The following is a 24,690-nucleotide window of genomic DNA, read 5'->3' as shown; positions in this document are numbered from 1 at the left end:
AGCAGGTACTTACAGCCTTAAGAAGTTTGCATTGTAGCGCAACCACTTTTGTACGCACGAGGAGGACAAAACATCTCGTGCGCGAGCGGAGCTCAACCACAATCAAAACACACCTAACGCCCGGGTGGACACGCCAGTTTGCACGCCCTCATATGCTTGGTCGCCCTCTCTGGCGTCGGTAAAAGAGACGCTGACGCGGGGCCGAAGAAGCTCTGCCTTGCGGTTCGGCCTTTACGGTGACTGCCCCTGAACACGTGCTGAAGAGGTCTTGATTTCCGTTTTATCTGCCTCTTTTTCTTCAGGCGCTTTTCTTTGTTTTGCACCATTTTATTAGCGCTTGGTTGTAGTCAGGACCAGACAGAACTTCCGATATGCTTTGGAAACAGCTGCTGCGCCGTATATTTGCGAATGAAGTTCATTTTTCGCTTCTCAAAACAATCGTAGCTGCAGGCTGCCAAGAGCAGATAATAATCTTATCTAGTCGTCGTAACAATGACAGCTTATCCTGACAAAAAGTACAGCTACGACTTGAAAGCTATTGCTGTCTGGTAGTCTTGGAAAATGCCTTGTCGTGAAGATTTTCCATGATTTCTTTATTTCATTCTCCAATTTTCTTACTGAACATGATTGAATCCAAAGCCGAAACAGCATAACCGATTACTAAATACGTTTACCATCTGATTTCATATTTTCGCCAAGCAGTTTCAGTTCCTCTCCCGAAATGTTCCAGCGTTCTAGCTTAGCTAAAAGACCGACATGATTCGGCAAAGCCGCCACAGCCTTCCGTTGCAAATGCCAACGCCGCTGCGCCGCACTGTCTGTGACTCGTTTTAAAACCAGCGGCTTCGCGATGACCAGCGCCACGAACAGCGCGCTCAATGACGCGTCCATACCTGACAGGCAGCCTGCTGACCATGAAGGATGCAGAGCGCCGCCTCACGAAGAAAGATAGATATGATAACAAAGTGGCCTCGTCCGCTTTCCGTTGTCTGGCGCCACCTAGATGGTCCTCTCCCCCACAGACGCACAGCAGGCGCGAAGGCTAGCCGACGGGGCAGAGCAGGAAAGGAGGACAGGAGAGGGTTTTGGACGGTCGGATCGGCACTACTCGGCAGGCATTGTAAAAATAGAGGAGGCGCTGGCTATGGATAAAGCTAAGGAGAGAGCAAGTAGAAGGATTGGTTTAGTTTATTGGGGTTTAATGTCCCAAAGCAACTCAGGCTATGAGGGACGCCGTAGTGAAGGCCTCCGGAAATTTCGACCACCTGTGGTTCTTTAACGTGCACTGACATCGCACAGTACATGGGCCTCTAGAATTTTGCCTTCATCGAAATTCGGCCGCCGCGGCAGGGATCGAACTCGCGTCTTTCGGGTCAGCAGCCGAGCGCCGTAACCACTGAGCCACCGCGGCGGGTCAAGTAGGAGGAGGCGAGGAAGAAGCAACGTGCTTTCGCATTCCTTTAGGTCAACCGGAGTTAAACCACAGCCAATTTTTTCACCACGAACGACGCGAGGAGGCCGCGGCAGCCGTTTCGCCTCGCTAAAGACCTGCGTATAAATTTGCTGTTCACAGCTAGACTAGGCATTTTTTTTGTTACACCGCAGTACAGCAGGGGACGTTTGAAGACATACTTACGGTTGCACTTTTAAGTTGAGCCCCTGCGGTGCGGAGTGGCTTGTACGCCGCTTGTCCGCCGTGGCACGCTCTGCGCCGTCCTCGCAGCCGAACCGAGTTGGCTGGCTGGCAACACCGATGCCCGGCAGCTCCAGTCTTTTAGACGGCTGGTCGTTGGAAGTGCGCGCTTCAGCGCCACACACCGGGTCGTCGTCGCCGAAAACAGCGCTGCCGCTTCGGCGCTGGACAGTGCTTACCCGTGTCGCGAACCATTTGCACGGGCCACCGGCCTGCAAGTACGGCTGCGCTTCGATGGAAACAGAATCCCCGACAGAGAAGATGTCCGTCAATTTTTCTCCGCGCCGAAGGAGTGACCTCGGGACGCTCTTCTTCTCGAAAAACGCCCTCTCGTCGTCTGCATCCCCGAACTTGACGACTCCGCGGACACGATCGATGGATGTGATGACGCCCACCCGGTCGGAGATCACCTGCAGCTGGGCATCGGGGCCACGGGGCTCTTCCGCTTCCGCTGGAGTGTTTCCGGCATACCGGACTGCACTCCCTTTGTATCTACCATTGCGCCTCAGGGGGCCCCTCAAGATTTCGACCTCCACGGGGTCGCCCACCTTCGGCCCTCCGGAGCCGACGGGCCACCCTGTGGCGTCACTCAGGTGGAAACATGCGCTACATCTGACGGGGTGGTGAGTCTCTATGACACCCCGGTTCCGCTCGTCGATGGTTCTGATGCGACCCTCGGCGATTACCTTGCCGGAAGAACTGCTGCTTGTCGCGGCGTTAGTAGCCTGTGCCCCTGGAGGTGCAGGCATCGCTGGAGCTCTAACTTCGCCGCAGGGGTAAACCATCCCGTCAGGTTCTAAGCATAACACCTCCGGAAACCTGCTAATGACCAGGCGAATCGTTTCTGCCGTCGGCTCGAGCCCCCCAAGCGTTAGGGCCGGCATGAAGGACAGCCTTCTCTGCAGGCGGGCGATCGGTACGCCGCCGCCCACCTCCCGCACAATATTCTTCATGAGCTCCAGTATCCAGCGCAGAACGCCGTCGACATCCAATTCCGTCATATTCGGCACGGACGCTGCAACGCAAAAGAATAGGAGCCAAAGTTGGGACACGGGGACCCGACGAATCGACTACTCATCTCGCATGCATTTCAACAGTAAAAAGCATTCAAAGCTCTCCGTACGCACTGCGCCAGCGTATACGCCTGCTGCAGACGAACTTGTCGAGTGCTCCAACACGCGACAATATAGGGTTTGATCGGCCGCATTGATGAGCCACACTGCCGAAGCATCGCTGCGTCATGAGCTCCTTAAAAAAGGTAGTAAGTGCAATAGTTACTAACTCTGACTTCGTTTTGATACTTTTGTACGATTTATTACCTTCTTCAAGGTATATTTAGTACCGTAGGCCTTGCTACCTTTTTACTAACTATGATCGCTTGTTACTCCCAAGTTAGTAACCGTTCCTCTAAACCTAAAATAAAGTGAAAGAATATAACTAACACAGACTGTCAAGTAAGTAAGTAAGTGCTTTATTTCAGTTAGCATCATACGTTTGAGGACGGACAGGTTTGAGGGAAAAAAGCTGCAGAAGCAGCTTGACAAGTCCTGAAACCCGCTTATTGGCAGCAGCAGCAGTGCGAAGTGACAGCGCTTTGAAAACAATGATAAACAAGCACACGAAGGAAAAAAGAAAAAACAAATGGGTGAGCAAAGAAAAAAAATGAAAACTATTCAGCTCACAAGCTGCATAGGTACATGACATCACAAAATAGGCATGCAGCACAGAAAAAATAATACACTAAAATCAAACACTAAAGGTGTATATATCACAAGGATTGCGATTATGCAGTAACACTTATAATATTATGACTAACCAGCACAACACGCACATAATCAACGTTAGCAGCAATAATAATTGTACAGACCTGATAACGAGGCTTGAAACACATTGATATTCTCCGAGATTAATTAGTCCGCGGATGTGCAGCGTACCAGTACTTCGGACATCGCGTTTGGTAAGTATCTTTTGTTTAAGATAAGCTGTTGAAGGTGTATAAAAATTAATCGATTTGAGAATAAATTCGTGCGAATAAATTGTTTTTCTAAGTAAACGTTTCTGCAGGGGCGTGCGGTAAGGTATAGACTAAGCTGTTTCTACAATCGCAACCTCATAATTAACATTGGCATCTTAGCTCAACAGCTAAGAACCACTAGCCCGTAACTGAGAGTCAGATTTACGCAGTATAAAAGACTGAGAAAGACTTACCTGCGCACGTGGAGTGCGCATGTGTGACCTTCTCTGGTTTGTGCTTTTCTTGCATTCTGTATACATATAATTCGCAATAAGGTTTGGTTTGGTTTGGTTTATGGGGTTTAACGTCCCAAAACGACTAAGGCTATGAGAGACGCCGTAGTGGAGGGCTCCGGAAATTTCGACCACCTGGGGTTCTTTAACGTGCACTGACATCGCACAGTACACGGGCCTCTAGAATTTCTCCTCCAAAGAAATTCTAGCCGCCGCGGCCGGGATCGAACCCGCGTCTTTCGGGTCAGCAGCCGAGCACCATAACCGCTGAGCCACCGCGGCGGCGATAAGCCTAGGCATAAGTGTGCGATTGCGGCCACCGCGCTCTGATAGCTCTGACTGGTTTCGGGAACTAGTCAAATTGACTATGTAGCGTTTTTTTTTATTTTTCCAGCATGCACAAATTTAACGAGCCACGCCAGCACACCGTACGAAGAACCTACACTCTTAAAAAAATTTGGTAAAAAGGTAGTAAGTGCAGCAGTTACTATGACTTCGTTTTACTACTTTTTATCAGCTATTTACTACCCTCTTCAGGGTATAGTTCGTAAAAGTATCCCTTGCTACCTTTTTACTAACTATGGTGGCTAGTTACTACCTAGTTAGTAACCGTTCCTTTAACCCTAAAATAAAGTCAAAGAATATAAACTGACACAGGTTGTCGTGCTAATAAATTGGTTTCGTAATTAAACATTTCTGCAGGGGCATATGGTTAGGTAGAGTAAGCTGTGTCTACAATCTCAACTTCATAATTAAAGCTGGTATCTTAGCTCAACCGGCAAGAGCCACTAGCCAGTTAATGAGAGTCTGATTTACGGAATATATAAGACTAAGAAAGATTTACCTGTGCACGCGCAGTACGCGAGTGTGACCCTTTCTGATTTGTGCTTTTCCTACATTATGGACCTTTGTGTGCGCACGGTAAGGTTGTTGATGCCACCACCTCGCATAATTTGTATATGTAGTGCGCGACAAGTTTAAACCTAAGAGCGTGATTTACGGCCAGCACGCTCTGATAGCTCTGTCTGGATTCCGGAATTCGTCAAATTGACTGTGAAGCTTTTTTTTTTTATTTTTCGAGTACGCATAAATTTAACAAGCCACGCCAGCACACCGTACGATTAATCCAGCAACATATGCGAGTTTCTATTCATTTTAGAGCGCAGCTCTTTGGCGTCCGTTCCTGGGTTTCGCGTCGTCGTCGGCGTCGGCCTCGTAACCAGCTCCGCCCCCCTTTCATCCCCCCAGCGCTATCGGCGTCAGCGGCATCAGTCAGTCGCTGCTATCTCTTCCCTCCTCCCTTTATCGTGTTGTCCGCTTGCTGCGCGCGCTTCTGCCCCCATCGTTTGCCGCTGGGTGTACACGCCGCCCCCCTCCCCCCTCTTCCTGCGAGTCTCCGGTTGTCAAAGCGCCGGCTCGAACTTGATTCCTTTCTTCGCTCCTCCTCCAATGCAACCCCTGTGCGGTGGCAATCAGAGAGCCAGATCGGTGGCGGCGGATCTGTATATGTGCACCGCCCGAGCCGAAATTGCGAATACGTGTGAAAAATAAAAAAAAATTCTGTGATAGCGCATACATGTGTTGCTCGATTTCTTTGCCTCAATCTATCGAAAAGGTGAAACAGCTTATTTGCTGCGCTCAAATTTCGCATTAGGAAGTAACGTAATCGTCGGTAATTTTTTTTAGTAAATACTACTAGCTTCCCATTACTATCTGCAGATAGCAGCCGTAACTAACTCAATGGGTTAGTAACTGTTACTCACCTTCCCGTTACTATCTGCAGCTACTAACAGGATAGCAACATACGTGAGAACCAGTTACTACCTAAAAAGTTAGTAAGCACTACTATATTTTTTCTAAGAGTGTAGCAACATATGCGAGCGTTTCTACTCATTTTCTTAATAAATAATACTAGCTTCTCGTTACAACCGGTTACTATCCCAAAGTTGGTAAGTACTACTACCTTTTTTCCTGCCGCCGCGGTGGCTCAGTGGTTACAGGGCTCGGTTGCCGACCCGAAAGACGCGGGCTTGATCCTGGCCGCGGAGGTCGATTTTCGATGGAGGCGAACTTCTAGAGGCCCGTGTTCTGTGCGATTTCAGTGCACGTTAAGAGGCCCGTATTCTGTGCGATTTCAGTGCACGTTAAAGAATCACAGGCGGTCGAAATTTCCGGAGCCCTTCACTACGGCGTATCTCAGTCCGAATCACTTAAGGACGTTAAACCCTATAAACTAAACTAAACCAACCCAAACCCAAATTGACTATGTCGCTTTATTTTTCCAGCGTGCACGAATTTAACAACACACGCCAGCGCAACGTACGAAGGACTCAGCAACATATGCGAAAGTTTCTACTCATTTTCTTAGTAAATAGTACTAGCTTCACGTTACTAACTGCCGCTGCGGTGGCTCAGTGGTTATAGTGCTCGGCTGCTGACACGAAAGACGCGGGTTCGATCCCGGCCTCGGCGGTTGAATTTCTTTGGAGGAGAAATTCTAGAGGCCCGTGTACTGCGCGATGTCAGTGCACGTTAAAGAACCCCAGGTGGTCGAAATTTCCGGAGCCCTCCACTACGGCGTCTCTCATAGCCTGAGTCGCTTTGGGAAACCCCATAAGCCAAACCAAACCGTTACTAACTGCGGGTAGCAGCCGTTACTAATCAATGGGTAAGAAACCTTACCGTTAATAACTGCAGGCACTAAGAGGGTAGTAACATCTGTGACAACCAGTTATTATCCCAAAGTGAGTAAGTAATGCCACCTTTCTTCGAAGAGTATGTTTCTGTAGTATGCAGCAATCTCCTTGTCATGCACGCGTTCGTTCTGCTAGAGATCAGTTTAGGCGAGTCCTTTGCATCGGACGGGGGAGATGTCGAAACGCCGCCTTTCTGGAGTGTCGCAAACGTGGTGCGACGCGTGAATGCGCCAGGTATACCCAAAACAGCCCAGCGAGCAATATGGCGACGACGATGTTGTTGTTATACCCTTGGTGAGTGTCATACCCACGAGGGGGACTGACGACACAAAGAAGAATTCAAAGCCTGATATTACCGTTTAGGATTTAGGCAGAGAAAAGAAGTTACAAAAGGAGCAGCGATATCACTACAAACTAAATACGAAAAAGAACATAACATGAGCTTAGTTTGACGGAGAAAAACGATGAGTAGACAAAAACAAACACACAAGCTCAGCGTGATCGGCATCCGTAGCAAGTAATCCTTTCAGAGGAAGAAACGACCTCGTGAACAGCGGAGCGACCTGTCCCGTGGCTGTAGCCCAGCTGTGAGGCACCGAACGAGAGTAAATTTGGAATAGACAGAGAAAGCAATTTTGGAAAGGAATTTCAAGGAAAATTTTTCGGGGGGAGGCGAATCGGCGGCAGGAAAGGTGGAAACAATCCAAGGTTTCAGATTTATTGCAGGAAGAACAATGGGCTGAGAGAGAACACCCAGATCTATGAAGGTAGAAATTATGGGGGTGGGGGGTGGGGAATCTTGCATCGGAAACTGGTCCGATCATCTCACATTGACGAGAAAGATATTCACTCGAATCAGGCGAAAGTAATATGATGTCTTGGTATGGTTTAGCAATAAAAACAGCTTTGAAAGGGCACCCGCCCGCAAAGGCGGGCAGAACAGGCCTGCTCAAGGAAGAAGACGACGCGATAAAGTCCGTCATCTCATTCGTATGAATTCAGCTGTGCCCGAGGATCCCACGCGAGTTTGACCTGACGAACATGACGAGGCATGAGACCAAAAAGAGAGATGGAGCAAATTTTCCCGGTTTGGAGATGTTAGGACTGTACAGATTGAAAGGGGATCAGACTTAATGATGAAGCTGCACTGCTAGGCAGGTAACCCTCTGATTACCATAAAACAGCCAGAAATTCTGCGACAAAAATTGCGGTGTAATCGGAAAGCCGAAGGAAGAAAGCCCAGTCAAGATGGAATGAGCGAATGCCTAGACCGGCCTTTTCTTTGCACTGTACAGAGCCAGTAGCAATATTGCTTTGCGATGGGTGTCGCTTCAAGTTGTCCTGTAAGGTTCTATACACTCCAAACACAAATACGAGAGTAAAAAGGAGTAAGGTGAAGCAAATGGGAGTTATAAGGGAGTAACATACTCTTTTACAAAAGAGAGAGTGCTAGAGGACAGCTTACACCCTTATTACTCCTTTCCGTTGTAGCCAGGGGTAGGGAACAGGAAGTGACGTTGCATGGTTTGGGAATATGTTGTCAAAAAACGAGTTAAAACGAGACGAGGGGACACTGGGAGGAACTCAAAGCAAAGCGAGTCTACCTGCAACTGCGAGAGAAGCACCTGAGCGATGACTACCAGCGGTTTTTAGAAGCGGAGCCAATGTAACTGGAAAAATAAATATGGCGAAGAAATAGTTTGTGTAACTTCATGAAGGCCTGGAGTGTAAGCTGCTGAGGCGAGATTTCTAACGGAAGAACACGAGCTTTGTGGAAACTATGGACAAACTAAGGCATAACCTCGAGACCTGCCACTCGAGAAGAGGAAGATGACGAAGTCTGTATAGTCAGCACACCCTGAAAGTAAGCCTGAGTACATCATCATTATCAAAAGCAGCAGTCAAACTCAATGAAATGGTTTGGTTTGGTTTGGTTCATTGGGGTTTAACGTCCCAGAGCGACTGAGGCTATGAGAGACGCCGTAGTGAAGGGCTCCGGAAATTTCGACCACCTGGGGTTCTTTAACTCAATGGAATGGACGTAAAGCTTACAGATAACAATTAACCGCTGTTCTTCGCCTCTAGTACCTTCTATGGGTGGCAGGACGCAGCAAACACAAGGCGCACGTCCCTTTATGCGCGATATGCTCGACATGGGGCGCACTTTAGAGCACTGCACAATCATCATCAGCAGCAGCAGCCTGAGTACACCCACGTCAGGGCAAAGGCCTCTCCCATGTCTCTCCAAATAACCCTGTCCTTTGCCAGTTGCGGCCCAATACTGCACAATACCTCAGGGAATAAACTTGAGCGATCGGCTCCTGATGGTGCGAGAGAGAAAGATGTATACTGGGTGATCAAAAGGAAAAACAAGACTTGAACAGTTGATAACATTTTGTGAGAAGGAAATGGAGTCAAGCCATGAGAAAGATGTATACTGGATGATAAAAAGGAAAAACAAGACTTGAACAGTTGATAACAATTTGTGAGAAGGAAATGGAGTCAAGCCATGAGAAATATGTATACTGGGTGATCAAAAGGAAAAACAGGACTTGAACAGTTGATAACATTTTGTGAGAAGGAAATAGAGTCAAGCCAGACCTCCGGTCCGGAAAGATAAGATTGCAGAGAATGGTACAGGGAATGGATGGCTGCTGATGAGAAGGAGAAAGCGATGTTGTCTGCGTACACATAGAGGTGGCCATCATCCCGCAAAGGATCGAAGACAGGAAGAGACAACCAGTAGGGAGTGTATTCCCAGGAAGTAAGCATTCTCCTCGTTAGGGTCTGTGAGGCAAGGCAAGTTTTTGGGGTGGCGGATGTCACCCGTTTCCAACCCCTGGCGGCGTCTCTGAAAGGGATGGAGGCATCAGCCGCGTTTACGTGAATGCGCCAGAGGTCGACTCCAGTACACTATTTGAGGGAAAGTGCAAAAACGTCGAGGAAGAAAGCAGACTGGATTGCTAGGATTGTAAGACATTTATTGCGTCGAGAGCAGGTTGCAGGAGACACGCACCACCCTTACAGAAAAAGTTTTAGACAGTCTATAAAGTGTCTATAGACTCTATAGACAAATCCCAGGGAACAGTCTATAGGCAATAGAAATGCCATAGACAGTCTATAGACAACCTATATATTTATGGCCATACACTTTTAGTAGAATTTTGTTTATAGAGAGTCTATAGACTATGAATAGACAAAAAGCAATATCTATAGGAAGTCAATAAGAAGTCTATACACTGTCGACAGACCATTTTTACAAGGGCAGATGGCAGCTAGCCCATGGCTGGCGGCGACCTCATTGGCCCGCTCGATTGCCCGTACTTGAATCTTGGGGTCCGAGCTGACCAGAACGGCTTCCCACCGCTCGGGAGAAGGGAGCTCATCAATTCCGCCGGAGGCGGATCATCTGCGCAATTCCACAGAATGTGGTCGTATGTGGCCCTTTCCCCACTCTTATGGCAGTTTGGGTCATACTGGCCAGGGCACATGAGGGCAAGCACTGCCGGATTTAGAAGGGAGCGCGTTTGCAGTCGGCGCCAGGTAACTTTCTGCGCTTTTGTTAACGATTTGTGGGGAGGGGGATAGGCGCGCCTCTCCAGCCTAAAGTGGACGAGTCACTCCTTTCGTTCTCAAAACCTGCTCTTTCCGTCATAAAGTGGACTGGAGTCGACTTCTGCTGCATTCATGTAAAGGCGACTATAGACATGTACCCACCTGAAACCCTTGTTAGGCGATCTGCTCCGATGTCGAATTCAACACGGCACGACTGGGAGAGCCGCGAAGTCACAAACCGCCACGGAACCTTGTGGCTGGCAACATGGCGCTGTAAAAGAACGATGCTCTTTATGGACTAGAAAAACTGTAGGTACACAAAAAGAGTAAACCAGCTGCTGTACTTCCTTAACGAAGCATTTACTTCGCCTAATAATGCCGGAGGGCTAAATTCGGTGGTATACCGCCAGTCTCTCATCTCGCCATGGACCTCCTCACTGCACCACTCTCTCCTTACTTTTCTCCCTCGCGTGTGCGACTGAGGGGAGTATTATAACGTGACGTCGCGGGCGCCATATTACTGTCCGGACATAATCCCTTTAGACATGGTGAACTCTCCCTGATATGGCTATAGCGGTCGGCCACAAATCCCTTATTACGTATCTAATTGCAAGTTGCACTGGGTAACGCTACAGCTCTGACAAAAAGGGAACGCGTCAGGGCGAAAGCCTGCACACCTCTTCGACCTTTATGTCCGACTGCATCATGGTAGCTTGGCAAACGCTACGCTTGACTAATGTGCAAGCCATTCTGCGCGAAATCGTCGTGCCTTACTTTAAAAAAAAAAAAGCAAAAAATTCGGCAGCGGCTCAGCTCTGGTTAAGCCTGGATATAAAAGCGAAAATACGCTTGGTTTGAGAGGCGTTCCGCCCGGTTTTCTGGCGTTCCGGCCATACATTTAGCTTTGCGCTTTACATTTCTTCGCTGCTTTTCAGGCAACTCCCAAGCTAGCACTTCTGGATCGGTAGATTGTCTACAGCCACGTCTGGATGCTTCTTCCATGGCGAGTGCATGCGCCCATTCTCTGACAAGCGCATTTATAGCCCAGTAGCGCGCGGTGGTAAGGAGGAGTAGCGCGCGCAGCGGTAGCCGATGCGAAAGCCTCTAATGGCTCATTCTCCCGTCCATCCGGCGTTACATCCAAAGAAAGTACCGCCGCGCTTTACACGGATTCAGAGCTCCGCGCGACGGGCACTAGTGGGCGCATTTGTTTTTCAGTCCCGGACTGTCCGGAACTACTTGCGGACTCGAGTCCGGTATTTGTTTTTCTCGGGCAGCCCGAAAGCTCCGCCCACCTGCTTGCATCGCCATAGCAACGCGTTCGTTTTTAGCCTATGGCAGTCCGCGGGCTGCTTGGGGCTGCTGAGAAGGCAGCAGACGATAGCTGCGCGCCGCGCTGGCAGCCATATTAAGTTAGACTCCGTGTGCATTTTGAGTGTTTTTCGTGTCCCTGGAGGTCGATATCATGCGTTAAACCTTCACATGACCTCCGTAGCTCCTCTCTGAGCCATCGCAAGACTTTTTGTTCTTGCATCTTCGTTTATTTTCTTGAAATCCACCGCACACGGACGCGCGTTCGGAGCTGAACCACTCGTATACTGGAGCAGCTATAGAGCTTGTTGTCAACATTTTTGCGGAGGCTTTCGTCTATCCGCAACGAGTTGGGCTACTTTGTGCGAACTTCGCCGCAAGCAGTAGCGGCGAGCATACCTCCGAAGCTGAGTTCTGTAATGCACCTACGCTAAGCTGACAGTACAGTCTTTAAATCGACTCAGTATCATGATCGAGCGCACGGCGTTGCTTCGGCGTCGTAGTGGCCGTGGCTTGCATCGTGTGCTAGCAGATGACAGCGTCCTTGTACGGTAACCGAGGGGGAGCCCGACTCTGGCGCCGTGTTCGAAAGCAGCCTATGGCAAGTAGGTCATGTGACGATGACGCTTTTCCTGTCCGAGCGGAAGCCGAGACCTGCCAGCAAGTAGTCCGGGACTGGAAAAACAAATGCGGCCACTGGCTGCGCGACCCCGCGCGCAGATGCGCGCCGGGTTCCGCTTCGCGCTGATTGGTCAATCTAGGTGTTCCCGGGGTCGCCGTGGTTACGCGCGCGCTTTTAGTTTCCTTGGTGAAGTTTTCTTCCACCGCGCGCCGGATTTCACTCACTCAAGCAAAGGAGACCTTGCGCACGTTGTTTCTCGTTGCGGCGCGCTCGCCAAATGCCAGTGTTGTGCATATAACTGTTCAAACCGGCCTGAGGATGGCTATGCAGTTTTCTTGGTACCTCAAGGAAAGCGGGATCGCTTGAGGACGAAGCAATGGCTTCATTATATCGGGCGAAAGAACTTCGTGCCGACAAGAAGCAGCGTTGTGTGCGAGGTAAGGAGTCTCTCCCATTTTCCCGCTTTAGCGCATCACTCTGATGCTTCACTTTGCTCGTCATATTCCTCCTTATTCTTTCACTTAATTAAACACGGCTGACACTCTATGTTGAATATGTTGCTCGTTATTACTTGCCTCGCATTTGGGCTACTTGGTCAGTAGCTAGCACTGCAGATTCTGTTTTCTAGTGTGAAGTCCATGCGGGTAGGTCCACGTGCTTAGTGGCGCCAGCTGTACTTAGCAGCCTAAAAACTCCTATTTAATGCGCACTTGCATTTGTAGGATAATGATGGAAAGGGTGTCCACAGAAAGGTGTTCACAAATGTGTAATGTGCTCTGGTAACGTTACTCAGTATATCTCGTCCGATATGGACCAAAATCGGTGTCCAACCTAATTTGAGTATGCCCAACTCAGTGCTGACCCTTAAATTTAGGTAGGCCACCCCCGAAATTTGGCCCACCGGACCTCCAAAATTTGGCTCGTTTTGATTCGGCCAAAATCAGTGTCCGGTGTACTTTGGGTATGACCAGCTCAATAGTGATTTGCATGTTTAGGAGGGTCGCCCCCGAAAATTGGCCCACCGGACCTCCGCAATTCGACTAATATTGACCGAAATTGGCGCCGTACGTAATTTGAGTATGGCCGACTCAATGGTGGCCTCCACATTTAGATGGGTGACACCCGAAATTTGGCCTACCGGACCCAAAAATTCCAATAGGACCACAACTCATTTCCAAACCGAATCCCGGTTTCTGAATCCAAATTATGCAGAAACCAGGAACCTTTGCTTTAAAATGTCAGGACCCAGCGTTAATCTCCGTTTCTTTTGTTTTTTTTTTGTATTTGAGAATAGAGGCAGTTCTGTCCAAGTTTACTAGACGAGGTGTAATCCATGCGGAAATATTCTTTTAGCAAATTTACGAAATGAGTGTTACTTAATCTGGAAGCACGAGATATTAGCTGAAATACCAAGTGGACTTCGTTCGGGCATTGTGTAATCACCTTAATTAGGTGCCATTTATTCGTATTTATTTAGATCGCTCTAAATATCTTCGTTTGAATGATTTAATTTCGTGAAATCAGTTTGCGATGACTGATTTAAAATGAAATGCATCATAAACTATTATTTTTATTCGTTTCTTGTAATTTTCGCTCGTAGCGGTGTGACCATGACATCTCGCCTTTTAAGCTTAGATGTTTCTTAACAGCTCTTATTCCGGCGCCAATGGCGGAGTTCTAGCTGCGATGGGCACTCAGTTGCTTTCGAAATATTGCGCGGATGGTTGTGGGAATAAATTCTTGGTATTGCTGTTTAACTACATAAATTTTTAGCCGCGTCATTTGACGGAAATTGACTCATCCTTCTTGGGGGACCCAATCTTCGCTTTTCATTCTAGGCACATTTCAGTGACGATCAGTTTGAACCACTGATATTGCAAAAATATGGGGAAAAGAAGTTGAAGCCAAATGCGGTTCCGAAGCTTTTCCCGCACAGACCTGTTGTAAAACAAAGGAAATCGCCCCGATTAATACCTGACCCTCGAGAAAACAGAGGTGAGTGATAAATGCCGGCTTTTTTCTTTCTTTGTCCATGTATTCGTATCAGTTCTGTCGCTCAGCGATGCAGCTCATCGCCTTTTTTTTTCTGCAGCAAGTGTAAACAGTGCGGGCTTACCTGATTCCTGCAATGTCTCCAGAGTAGAGTCTGGCACTTCTTCGAATGAAAAACTGTAAGCGATGTTCTTTGTGATTGCGCGTGAATTTAGTGCCTGGTCATGCGTTCTTACAATGAACGCTCATTAGCAGCAGATAGAGGGAGCTCCGAGCTATCTGAGGCGTGCCATGAGCCTGATTTCAACGAATGGTAAACGTCCGTTTTTCACATTTTCGGAGCGCGTGATATGAAGGAAATGATTTTTCGTACAGCCTCTTCCACCTCCGCTTTCCTGCCCGCTCCATGCCATGCCTCGACACCCGCCACAAATCCTAATGAAGTGTTTTGTTAAGTCGTACCCGTATTAATTACGTCTGAATTTCGCACATTCCTGCAATAATTTTACTCCTCAATCAGCACTTCACCGAAAGTTCTCGTCACTACCTGATGCAGCGCAGGAATAACGTTTGGCCAAAGGTATTACCGTATTTACTCGCGTAATCCTCGCACTTTTTTTCCCTGAAAATCAACGCGAAGTTTGGGGGTGCGATAATTATGCGGGGAAATTTTTCAAGCAAATGTTTCGGAGTGTTAAATGAAAAGATGAATGGGTGCGAGATCGGGATTGTCAGGTCCGCTATTGTAAATATAACGAAAACATTACTTTCAAGCGGAACTTACCTTCGACAGTTTACTGCGGAGTCAGTTTAGATTTTTCGAACCTAAGCACCCCCTCTCAGTTTGGGCATCGCGTTGGGATCGCGATCGTGAAAAAAAGGGGGTGCTTAGAATCACCTAAATACGGTAGTTGTAGCCGCGGTCAATAGATGGCGACCGCTACGACAAGCAGACGGCTCGCGGCAGTAATTTTGGGGGTGCGATGATTATGCGGGGAAAAAATTTTTCCCAATTTTTGATAGCCAAAGTGGGGGGTGCGAGCATTACGCGAGTGCGAGCATTATGCGAGTAAATACGGTAGCAATCCTTACATTTGTTCATAAACCACCTCTCTCTGATCTTTCATGCAGAGCCATCAGCCAGTGCATCCTTGCCCGGTGCATGCAGTGTCGCAGCAATAGGGCCTGTCCCGTCTTCAAGGGATCTCTTCTGTAAGCATCTTTTTTTATTTATTTACTCATGAATTTGGCTAAGAGAGTCAGTTTCTACACTAGTTTCATACCTCTCTCAGCCCCATCTCAAGAGTGCCTTGAGCTACCAAGCACGTGTCATGAACCAGACCTAACCAACGGTCAGTTAGGTTTTAATATTTTTCTTGTATCAGATGCTAGCGTGATTTTTCATGCATCACTCAGTACCCCAGCAGCAGTCTCTGCAGACTTCAGTGAGTCAGCAGTAGAGTTCACCGCTACAAGTGAATCCTGCTGTAAGCGGCCGCCTTCGTGTTCATACTTCAATATGTTCAGAACATTATTTCTTTTTTGTACAGCCCCATCCGAAGTACTTCGAGAGGTACCATGCATGCCCCACGAGCAGAGTTGAGTGAATGGTAAATGCTGCTTTTTGCTCGTCATAGTGTAGCTTGTAACGCACAGCAATCTAGAATAAATTGTGCTCCCATGCGACTTGTACTACTAAACTAATATACGCCAAAGAAAGAAGAGCTTTCGCGCCTCATTAGAAACCGTGAATGTTATGTTTCTCAGACTTTCGCGAGTGCAGGGCTTAAATTTCAGTTTTTGAAATCGGCTTTCTTTTTTAACATCCCAGGAGGCACTCCCGGAACGCATAGCAGATTTGGAACGCGCCAGAAAGGGTGCTAACAGAAAACTGCAAATTCCTGAAAGGAGATACCTAAAGTCTGAAGTGGAGAAGGAGCAGCTAAAAAAGAAAATCAAGCACCTTTTCAATGATGATGAAATGTCGTCAATGGAGCGGTTGTCCACTCATATAGTTCACGGTGGGAAGCTAACACACTGGTGAAGTCGCTGAGAATACGGCTTGCATGCGGGACGCAAGGCTACATTCCACTCCGAGACTATGGTGTTACCCACTGCCTTTTGAACGCACACTGCAATGACGCATCGAGCATGCGAAGTTTCGACCTGGAATTCTGATATTTTGGAACCGCTAAAGATGAAGGTACCTGTGAATTTTTTGCTACCAGAGTTTTTTGTCGGTTTTCCTACTGTATGATCTCATTTCCCTGAATTGCGTTCTGAGTTCGGGAGTAGCTTCCATTTTCCCTGTCCATATTTTTTTCCATCTTAGCATTAGTAGTGCGTATCAACCTTTAGATGTTACCAATGTTGATTTGTATTCTGCAGATCAATCTCACGAAGCCGGAGGAGCGCCATGTTGTTATTACCACCCTTACAGAAAAAGTTTTAGACAGTCTCTAAGTGTCCATAGACGTCTGTCTATAAAGTCTGTAGAGTGCCTACATACAAATCCTAAAGAGCAGTCTATAGGCAACACAAATGCCATAGACAGTCTATAGACAACCTATAGATTTATGGCCATACACTGAGTAGAATTTTGTTTATAGAGAGTCTAGAGACTATGAATAGACACAAAGCAATATCTATAGGAAGTCAGCAGAATCAATAAGTCTAAAGACTGTATATGGACCATTTTATAAGGGCAGATGGCAGCTAGCCCATGGCTGGCGGCGATCTCATTGGCCCGTTCGATTGCCCGTACTTGAATCTTGGGGTCCGAGCTGACCAGCACGGCCTCCCACCGCTCGGGAGAAGGGAGCTGTATCAACTCCGCCGCAGGCGGATCATTTGCGCACTTCCACAGAATGTGGTCATATGTGGCCCTCCCCCACATTTATGGCAGTTTGGGTGGTACTGGCCAAGGCACATGAGGGCAAGCACTGCCGGACTCAGAAGGGAGCGCGTTTGCAGTCGGCGAAAGGTAACTTCCTGCGCTTTTGTTAACAATTTGGGGGAAGGGGGATATGCGCGCCGCTCCAGCCTAAAGTGATCGGTGAGAAAACAGAGCACGAGTCACTCCTTTCGTTCAAAAAACCTGCTCCTTCCGTCAGAAAAAGGACTGGAGTCGACTTCTGCCGCATTCATGTAAAGGCGACTATAGACATGTACCCACCTGAAATGCTTATTAGGCGATCTGTTCCGACGTCGAATTCACCACGGCAAGAGTGGGAGAGCCGCGAAGTCACAAACCGCCACGGAGCCTTGTGGCTGGCAACATGGCGCTGCAAAAGAACGATGCTCTTTACGGCCTAGAAAAAATGTTGGCACACAAAAAGAGTAAACCAGCCGCTGTACTTCCTTAACCAAGCATTTACTTCGCCTAATAATGCCGAAGGGCTAAACTCGGTGGTATACCGCCAGTCTCTGATCTCGCCATGGACCTCCTCACTGTACCACTCTCTCCTTACTTTTCTCCCTCGCGTGTGCGACTGAGGGGAGTTTTAACGTGACGTCACGGGCGCCATATTAGTGTCCGGACACAATCCCTTTAGACATGGTGAGCACTCCCTGGTATGGCTATAGCGGTCAGCCACAAATCCTTTATTACGTTTTTAAATGCAAGCTGCACTGGGTAGCGCAACAGCTGTGACAGAAAGGGAACGCGTCAGGGCGAAAAAGCCTGCACACCTGTTCAATCTTTATGTCCGACTGCATCATGGTAGCTTGGCAAACGCTAGGCTTGACTAATGTGCAAGCCATTCTTCGCGAAATCGTCGTGTCTTATTTGAAAAAAAAGCAAAAACATTTGGCAGTGGCTCAGCTCTGGTTAAGCCTGGATATAGAAGCGAAAAGCTTCAGTTACGCTTGGTTTGAGAGGCGTTCCGCTGGTTTTCTGGCGTTTCGGCCATAGGTTTCGCTTTGCGGTTTTCATTTCTTCGCTGCTTTTCGGCCAACTCCCAAGCTAGCACTTCTGGATCGGTAGATTTTCTACAGCCATGTCTGGGTGCTTCTTCCATGGCGAGTGCGAGCGCCCATTCTCTGACAAGCGCATTTATAGCCCAGTAGCGCGCGGTGGCGAGGAGGAGTAGCGCGCGGCTGCGGCGAAAGGTCAGGCGATGGAGTCGGCGGCGACGGCTGCGGCCACATGCGCCGCGTGTGACGTCACTCGGTTTCGCGCATGCGCAGAACTTGTAAATCTGTGCACCAGATCACGCGAAGCTCGGCTCCGACCTTCGTAGTGAAGCTCTTCGCTTCAAAAACGCCCGTGGTGTAATGTGCCGTTGTCATGACATCGCACAGCGCACTGGCATCTTTTCAGTTTCGCCTCCACCGAAACACGGCCGCCGCAGCCTAGACTAAACCCTGGCCCTACAGCCTTGTATGTGAGCAGTAGTTAAGCAAAAACGAATCAACGCGGTACATATGCACCGCCATTTCGTGCACCGCCGTTCTAAGATGTAGTTCACTAGACGTGAGCTCCTCAGCGCGCTCTCCTTCCTCCATAGCGTCCGACTGTCAAGAGCACAGCACTGGTTGTATATACCCCATTTCTGACGTCACAACTGTGAACTGAATCGCGTGACAAAACGTTATTTCTACAACTTAATTACCACGTGGCTTTCTTACTGCGTCTTCCGACAACTTGCAAGCTCGGAATTCAATCTCGAAGTTCAAGGTCAAATGTCAAGTTTAAAGGTCAAGGCCAAAGTGCAAAGACAAAGTTCAGTGTCAAAGTTCAATGTCAAAGGTGGTCCACCAAGGTTAGGTATATGTGCACATATCAGCGACGATCAGTTTGAACTACTGATATTGCAAAAATATGGAAAAAAGAAGCTGGCGCCAAATGCGGTTCCGAAGCTTTTCTCGCACAGACCTGTTGCAAAACCAGGGAAACCGCCCCGACTAAGACTTGACCCTCGAGAAAACAGAAGTGAGTAATAACTGCTGTTTTTTTTTTCTTTCTTTGTCCAGTTATTCGTATCTATCAGTTCTGTCGCTCAGCGATGCAGCTCATCATTTTTTTTTTCTCCAGCAAGTGTAAACAGTGCGGGCTTGCCTAGTTCCTGCAATGTCTCAGAGTAGAGTCTGGTACTACTTCGAATGAAAAACTCTTTAAGCGATGTTCTTAGTGATTGCGCGTGAATTTAGTGCCTGGTCATGCGTCCTTACAATGAATGTTCATTAGCAGCAGACGGAGAGAGCTCCGAGCTATCTGAGGCGTGCCATGAGCCTGTATTTAACCAATTGCAAACGTCCGTTTTTCACATTTTTGGAGCGCGTGATATGAAGGAAGTGATTTTTCGTACAGCCTGTTCCACCTCCGCTTTGCTGCCCGCTCCATGCCATGCCTCGACACCCGCCACAAATCCTAATGAAGTCTCCTGAAAATAGTACCCGTTTTGATTAAATCTGAATTTCGCACAATCCTGCACTAATTTTACTCCTCAATCAGCACTTCCCCGAAAGTTCTCGTCGCTACCTGATGCAGCGCAGGAATAACGTTTGGCCAAAGGTATTAGCAATCCTTACTTTTGTTCATAAGCCAGTGTCGCAGCAATAGGGCCTGTCCCATTTTCGAGGGATCTCTTTTGTAAGCATCTTTTTTTATTTACTTACTCATGAATTTGGCTCCGATAGTCAGTTTCTACATTAGTTTCAGAACTCTCTCAGACCCATCTCAAGAGTGCCTTGAGCTACCAAACGCGTGCCATGAACCAGATTTAACCGACGGTGAGTTAGGTTTTATTAAGGCGAAAGCCTTTAATGCCTCATGCTGTCGGCAGCCGTGTCCGCGTCCGTGTCGGCAGCCGTGTCGACAGATGTGTCCGCGTTTTGAAGGGCGTCCACCGAGATATGTGAGACAGTTACTGCGTAATTTCCTTTGCTCAAATACAATTTTCAGTTTCTTCATTACGGCCCCTCTTTCTTCTTTCACTTCCACTTCCTCTCTTCCTGTACGGTGCGGTTAAGGTGTCCACCGAGATGACTGAGAATTACAGCGCCATTTCCTTTCATCAAAAAGAGTTGCGTTCAAAGGGCAAGGCATCGCGCCGAACGGATGGTGGCATTCCGTGGACTCCCTGGCAGCGCTACAACACGCTCTCGCGTTCCACTCCTAAAGGCCAAGCTTAAGCGCCATTAATTAGTAGTCAATTAGTACTGAGCGATTAATCAGTAATTTGTCATTGATTAGTAATTTGCCATTACTTCGTCATCAATTACGTGCGACGTCATCCAGTGGTGTCCTGACCAGTGTCACATAGGCAAAGTGGTTCGGAAAACGCTTTCGCCTCTTCGCACTTTAGACAGCCAAAGTGCCCCCTGAATTTATTTTTCTTGCATCAGATGCTAGCGTGATTTTTTATGCAGCACTCAGTACCCCAGCAGCAGTCTCCGCAGACTTCAGTGAGTCAACAGCAGAGTTCACCGCTACAAGTGAACCCTGCTGTAAGCGGCCGCCTTCGTGTTCATACTTCCAATATAGTCCGTAGTACATGTAACATTATCTTTTTTCTACAGCCCCATCCGAAGTACATCGAGAGGTACCATGCACGCCCCACGAGCAGAGTTGAGTGAATGGTAAATGCTGCTTTTTGTTCATTATAGTGCAGCTTGTAACGTACAGAAATTTAGAATATATTATGCTGCCATCCGACCTTTACTACTATACTGATATACGCCAAAGGAAGAAGAGCTTTCGCGCCTCATTAGAAACCGTGAATATTATGTTTCTTAAACTTTCGTGAGTGCAGGGCTCAAATTTCAGTTTTTGAAATCGGCTTTCTTTTTTAACATCCCAGCAGGCACTCCCGGAACACATAGCAGATTTGGAACGCGCTAGAAAGGATGCTAACAGAGAACTACAAATTGCTAAAAGGAGATACCTGAAGTGTAAAACCGAGAAGGTGCAGCTACAGAAGAAAATAAAGCACCTCTTCAATGATGATCAAATGTCGTCAATGGAGCGGTTGTCCACTCATAGATTGCGGTGGGAAGCTGACACTCTGGTGAAGTCGCTGAGCATACGGCTTGCATGCGGGACGCAAGGCTACATTCTGCTCCGAGCCTATGGTTACCCACTGCCTTCTGAACGCACACTGCAAAGACGCATCGAGCATGCGAAGTTTCGACCTGGAATTCTGAAATTTTGGAGCCGCTAAAGATGAAGGTACCAGTGAATTTTTTGCTAAAAGAGTTTTTTGTCGGTTTTTCTACAGTACGATCTCATTTCCCTGAATTGCTTTCTCAGTTCGGGTGTAGCTATTCCCGCCTTTTTTTACGGTCCTTCCGTTTTCTCTGTCCATATTTTTTCCATCTTAGCATTAGTAGTGTATAAACCTTTAGACGTTACTAATGTTGATTTGTATTCTGCAGATCAATCTCACGAAGCCGGAGGAGCGCCATGCAGTTATTACCACCCTTAAAGAAAAAGTTTTATACAGTCTCTAGAGTGTCTATAGACGTCTGTCTATGAAGTCTGTAGACTGTCTATATACAAATCCTAAACAGCAGTCTATAGGCAATACAAATGCCATAGACTGTCTATAGACAACGTATAGATTTATGGCCATACACTTTTAGTAGAATTTTGTCTATAGAGAGTCTATAGACTATGAATGGACAAAAAGCAATATCTATATGAAGTCAATAGAGTCAATAAGAAGTCTATACACTGTCTATAGACCATTTTTATAAGGGCAGATGGCAGCTAGCCCTTGGCTGGTGGCGACCTCATTGGCCCTCTCGATTGCCCGTACTTGAATCTTGGGGTCCGAGCTGACCAGCACGGCCTCCCACCGCTCGGGAGGAGGGAGCTGTATCAACTCTGCCGGAGGCAGATCATTTGCGCAGTTCCACAGAATGTGGTCGTATGTGGCCCTTTCGCCACTTTATGGCAGTTTGGGTCGTACTGGCCAGGGCACATGAGGGCAAGCACTGCCGGATTCAGAAGGGAGCGCGTTTGCAGTCGGCCCCAAGTAACTTCCTGCGCTTTTGTTAACGATTTGAGGGGAGGGGGATATGCGCGCCTCTCCAACCTAAAGTGATGGGTGAGAAAGCTGAGGACGAGTCACTCCTTTCGTTTTCAAAACCTGCTCTTTCCGTCAAAAAGTGGACTGAAGTCGACTTCTGCCGCATTCATGTAAAGGCGACTATAGACATGTATCCACCTGAAATGCTTGTTAGGCGATCTGTTCCGACGTCGAATTCACCACGGCAAGAGTGGGAGAGCCGCGAAGTCACAAACCGCCACGGAGCCTTGTGGCTGGCAACATGGCGCTGCAAAAGAACGATGCTCTTTATGCCCTAGAAAAAATGTAGGCACACAAAAAGAGTAAACCAGCTGCTGTACTTCCTTAACCGAGCATTTACTTCGCCTAATAATGCCGGAGGGCTAAACTCGGAGGTATACCGCCAGTCTCTGACCTCGCCATGGACCTCCTCACTGTACCACTCTCTCCTCACTTTTCTCCCTCGCGTGTGCGACTGAGGGGAGTATTAACGTGACGTCACGGGCGCCATATTACTGTCCGGACACAATCCCTTTAGACATGGTGAACACTCCCTGATATGGCTATAGCGGTCAGCCACAAATCCTTTATTACGTTTTTGAATGCAAGTTGCACTGGGTAGCGCTACAGCTGTAACAGAAAGGGAACGCGTCAGGGCGAAAAAGCCAGCACACCTGTTCAATCTTTATGTCCGACTGCATCATGGTAGCTTGGCAAACGCTACGCTTGACTAATGTGCAAGCCATTCTTCGCGAAATCGTCGTGTCTTACTTTAAAGAAAAAGCAAAAACATTTGGCAGTGGCTCAGCTCTGGTTAAGCCTGGATATAGAAGCGAAAAGCTTCAGTTACGCTTGGTTTGAGAGGCGTTCCGCCCGGTTTTCTGGCGTTTCGGCCATAGGTTTCGCTTTGCGCTTTTCATTTCTTCGCTGCTTTTCGGCCAACTCCCAAGCTAGCACTTCTGGATCGGTAGATTTTCTACAGCCACGTGTGGGTGCTTCTTCCATGGCGAGTGCGAGCGCCCATTCTCTGACAAGCGCATTTATAGCCCAGTAGCGCGCGGTGGCGAGGAGGAGTAGCGCGCGGCTGCTGCGAAAGGTCAGGCGATGGAGTCGGCGGCGACGGCTGCGGCTACATGCGCCGCGTGTGACGTCACTCGGTTTCGCGCATGCGCAGAACTTGCAAATCTGTGCACCAGATCACGCGAAGCTCGGCTCCGACCCTCGTAGTGAAGCTCTTCGCTTCAAAAACGCCCGTGGTGTAATGTGCCGTTGTCATGACATCGCACAGCGCACTGGCATCTTTTCAGTTTCGCCTCCACCGAAACACGGCCGCCGCAGCCTAGACTAAACCGTGGCCCTAGAGCCTTGTATGTGAGCAGTAGTTAAGCAAAAGGGAATCAACGCGGTACATATGCACCGCCATTTCGTGCACCGCCGTTCTAAGATGTAGTTCACAAGACGTGAGCTCCTCAGCGCGCTCTCCTTCCTCCATAGCGTCCGATTGTCAAGAGCACAGCACTGGTTGTATATACCCCATTTCTGACGTCACAACTGTGAACTGAATCACGTGACAAAACGTTATTTCTACAACTTAATTACCACGTGGCTTTCTTACTGCGTCTTCCGACAACTTGCAAGCTCGGAATTCAATCTCGAAGTTCAAGGTCAAATGTCAAGTTTAAAGGTCAAGGCCAAAGTGCAAAGACAAAGTTCAGTGTCAAAGTTCAATGTCATAGGTGGTCCACCAAGGTTAGGTATATGTGCACATTTCAGCGACGATCAGTTTGAACTACTGATATTGCAAAAATATGGAAAAAAGAAGCTGGCGCCAAATGCGGTTCCGAAGCTTTTCTCGCACAGACCTGTTGCAAAACTAGGGAAACCGCCACGACTAAGACTTGACCCTCGAGAAAACAGAAGTGAGTGATAACTGCTGTTTTTTTTTCTTTCTTTGTCCAGTTATTCGTATCTATCAGTTCTGTCGCTCAGCGATGCAGCTCATCATCTTTTTTTTTTCCAGCAAGTGTAAACAGTGCGGGCTTGCCTAGTTCCTGCAATGTCTCAGAGTAGAGTCTGGTACTTCTTCGAATGAAAAACTCTTTAAGCGATGTTCTTAGTGATTGCGCGTGAATTTAGTGCCTGGTCATGCGTCCTTACAATGAATGTTCATTAGCAGCAGACGGAGAGAGCTCCGAGCTATCTGAGGCGTGCCATGAGCCTGTATTTAACCAATGGCAAACGTCCGTTTTTCACATTTTTGGAGCGCGTGATATGAAGGAAGTGATTTTTCGTAAAGCCTGTTCCACCTCCGCTTTGCTGCCCGCTCCATGCCATGCCTCGACACCCGCCACAAATCCTAATGAAGTCTCTTGAATATAGTACCCGTTTTGATTAAATCTGAATTTCGCACATTCCTGCAATAATTTTACTCCTCAATCAGCACTTCCCCGAAAGTTCTCGTCGCTACCTGATGCAGCGCAGGAATAACGTTTGGCTAAAGGTATTAGCAATCCTTACTTTTGTTCATAAGCCAGTGTCGCAGCAATAGGGCCTGTCCCATTT

At 48.0% G+C, this 24,690-nt stretch overlaps 2 protein-coding genes across 7 annotated transcripts in view; one reads left to right on the top strand and one right to left on the bottom strand.

The window, feature by feature from the left end:
- The window catches only part of LOC149365484 (uncharacterized), a 79,142-nt gene that overhangs the window by 31,122 nt on the left and 23,330 nt on the right, over positions 1-24,690 (bottom strand). For 3 of the 6 annotated variants that reach the window (XM_089542922.1, XM_089542898.1, XM_089542890.1), the window contains exon 1: positions 1,637-2,708. In XM_089542922.1, the coding sequence (XP_089399048.1) occupies positions 1,637-2,694 (1,058 nt within the window). In that variant the 5' untranslated portion in view covers positions 2,695-2,708. Of the gene's footprint in view, positions 1-1,636; positions 2,709-10,353; positions 10,463-17,291; positions 17,401-22,287; positions 22,397-24,690 lie in introns of those variants that run through there. The other 3 variants (XM_089542908.1, XM_089542932.1, XM_089542917.1) reach the window with 3 other exon arrangements.
- Positions 12,763-21,279, top strand: LOC149365485 (uncharacterized). The gene is made up of 4 exons (XM_089568759.1): positions 12,763-12,768; positions 13,963-14,119; positions 15,533-15,561; positions 20,923-21,279. Exons 1-4 carry the CDS (start codon positions 12,763-12,765, stop codon positions 21,277-21,279), a joined length of 549 nt encoding a protein of 182 aa, XP_089424885.1.

The sequence above is a fragment of the Amblyomma mixtum genome, chromosome 1, assembly GCF_055824585.1.
Source record: "Amblyomma mixtum isolate Tamu chromosome 1, ASM5582458v1, whole genome shotgun sequence".
NCBI classification, from domain to species: domain Eukaryota; kingdom Metazoa; phylum Arthropoda; class Arachnida; order Ixodida; family Ixodidae; genus Amblyomma; species Amblyomma mixtum.
The sequence above is the reverse complement of the archived record's forward strand: the minus strand, read 5'-3'. Positions and strand labels throughout refer to the sequence as shown.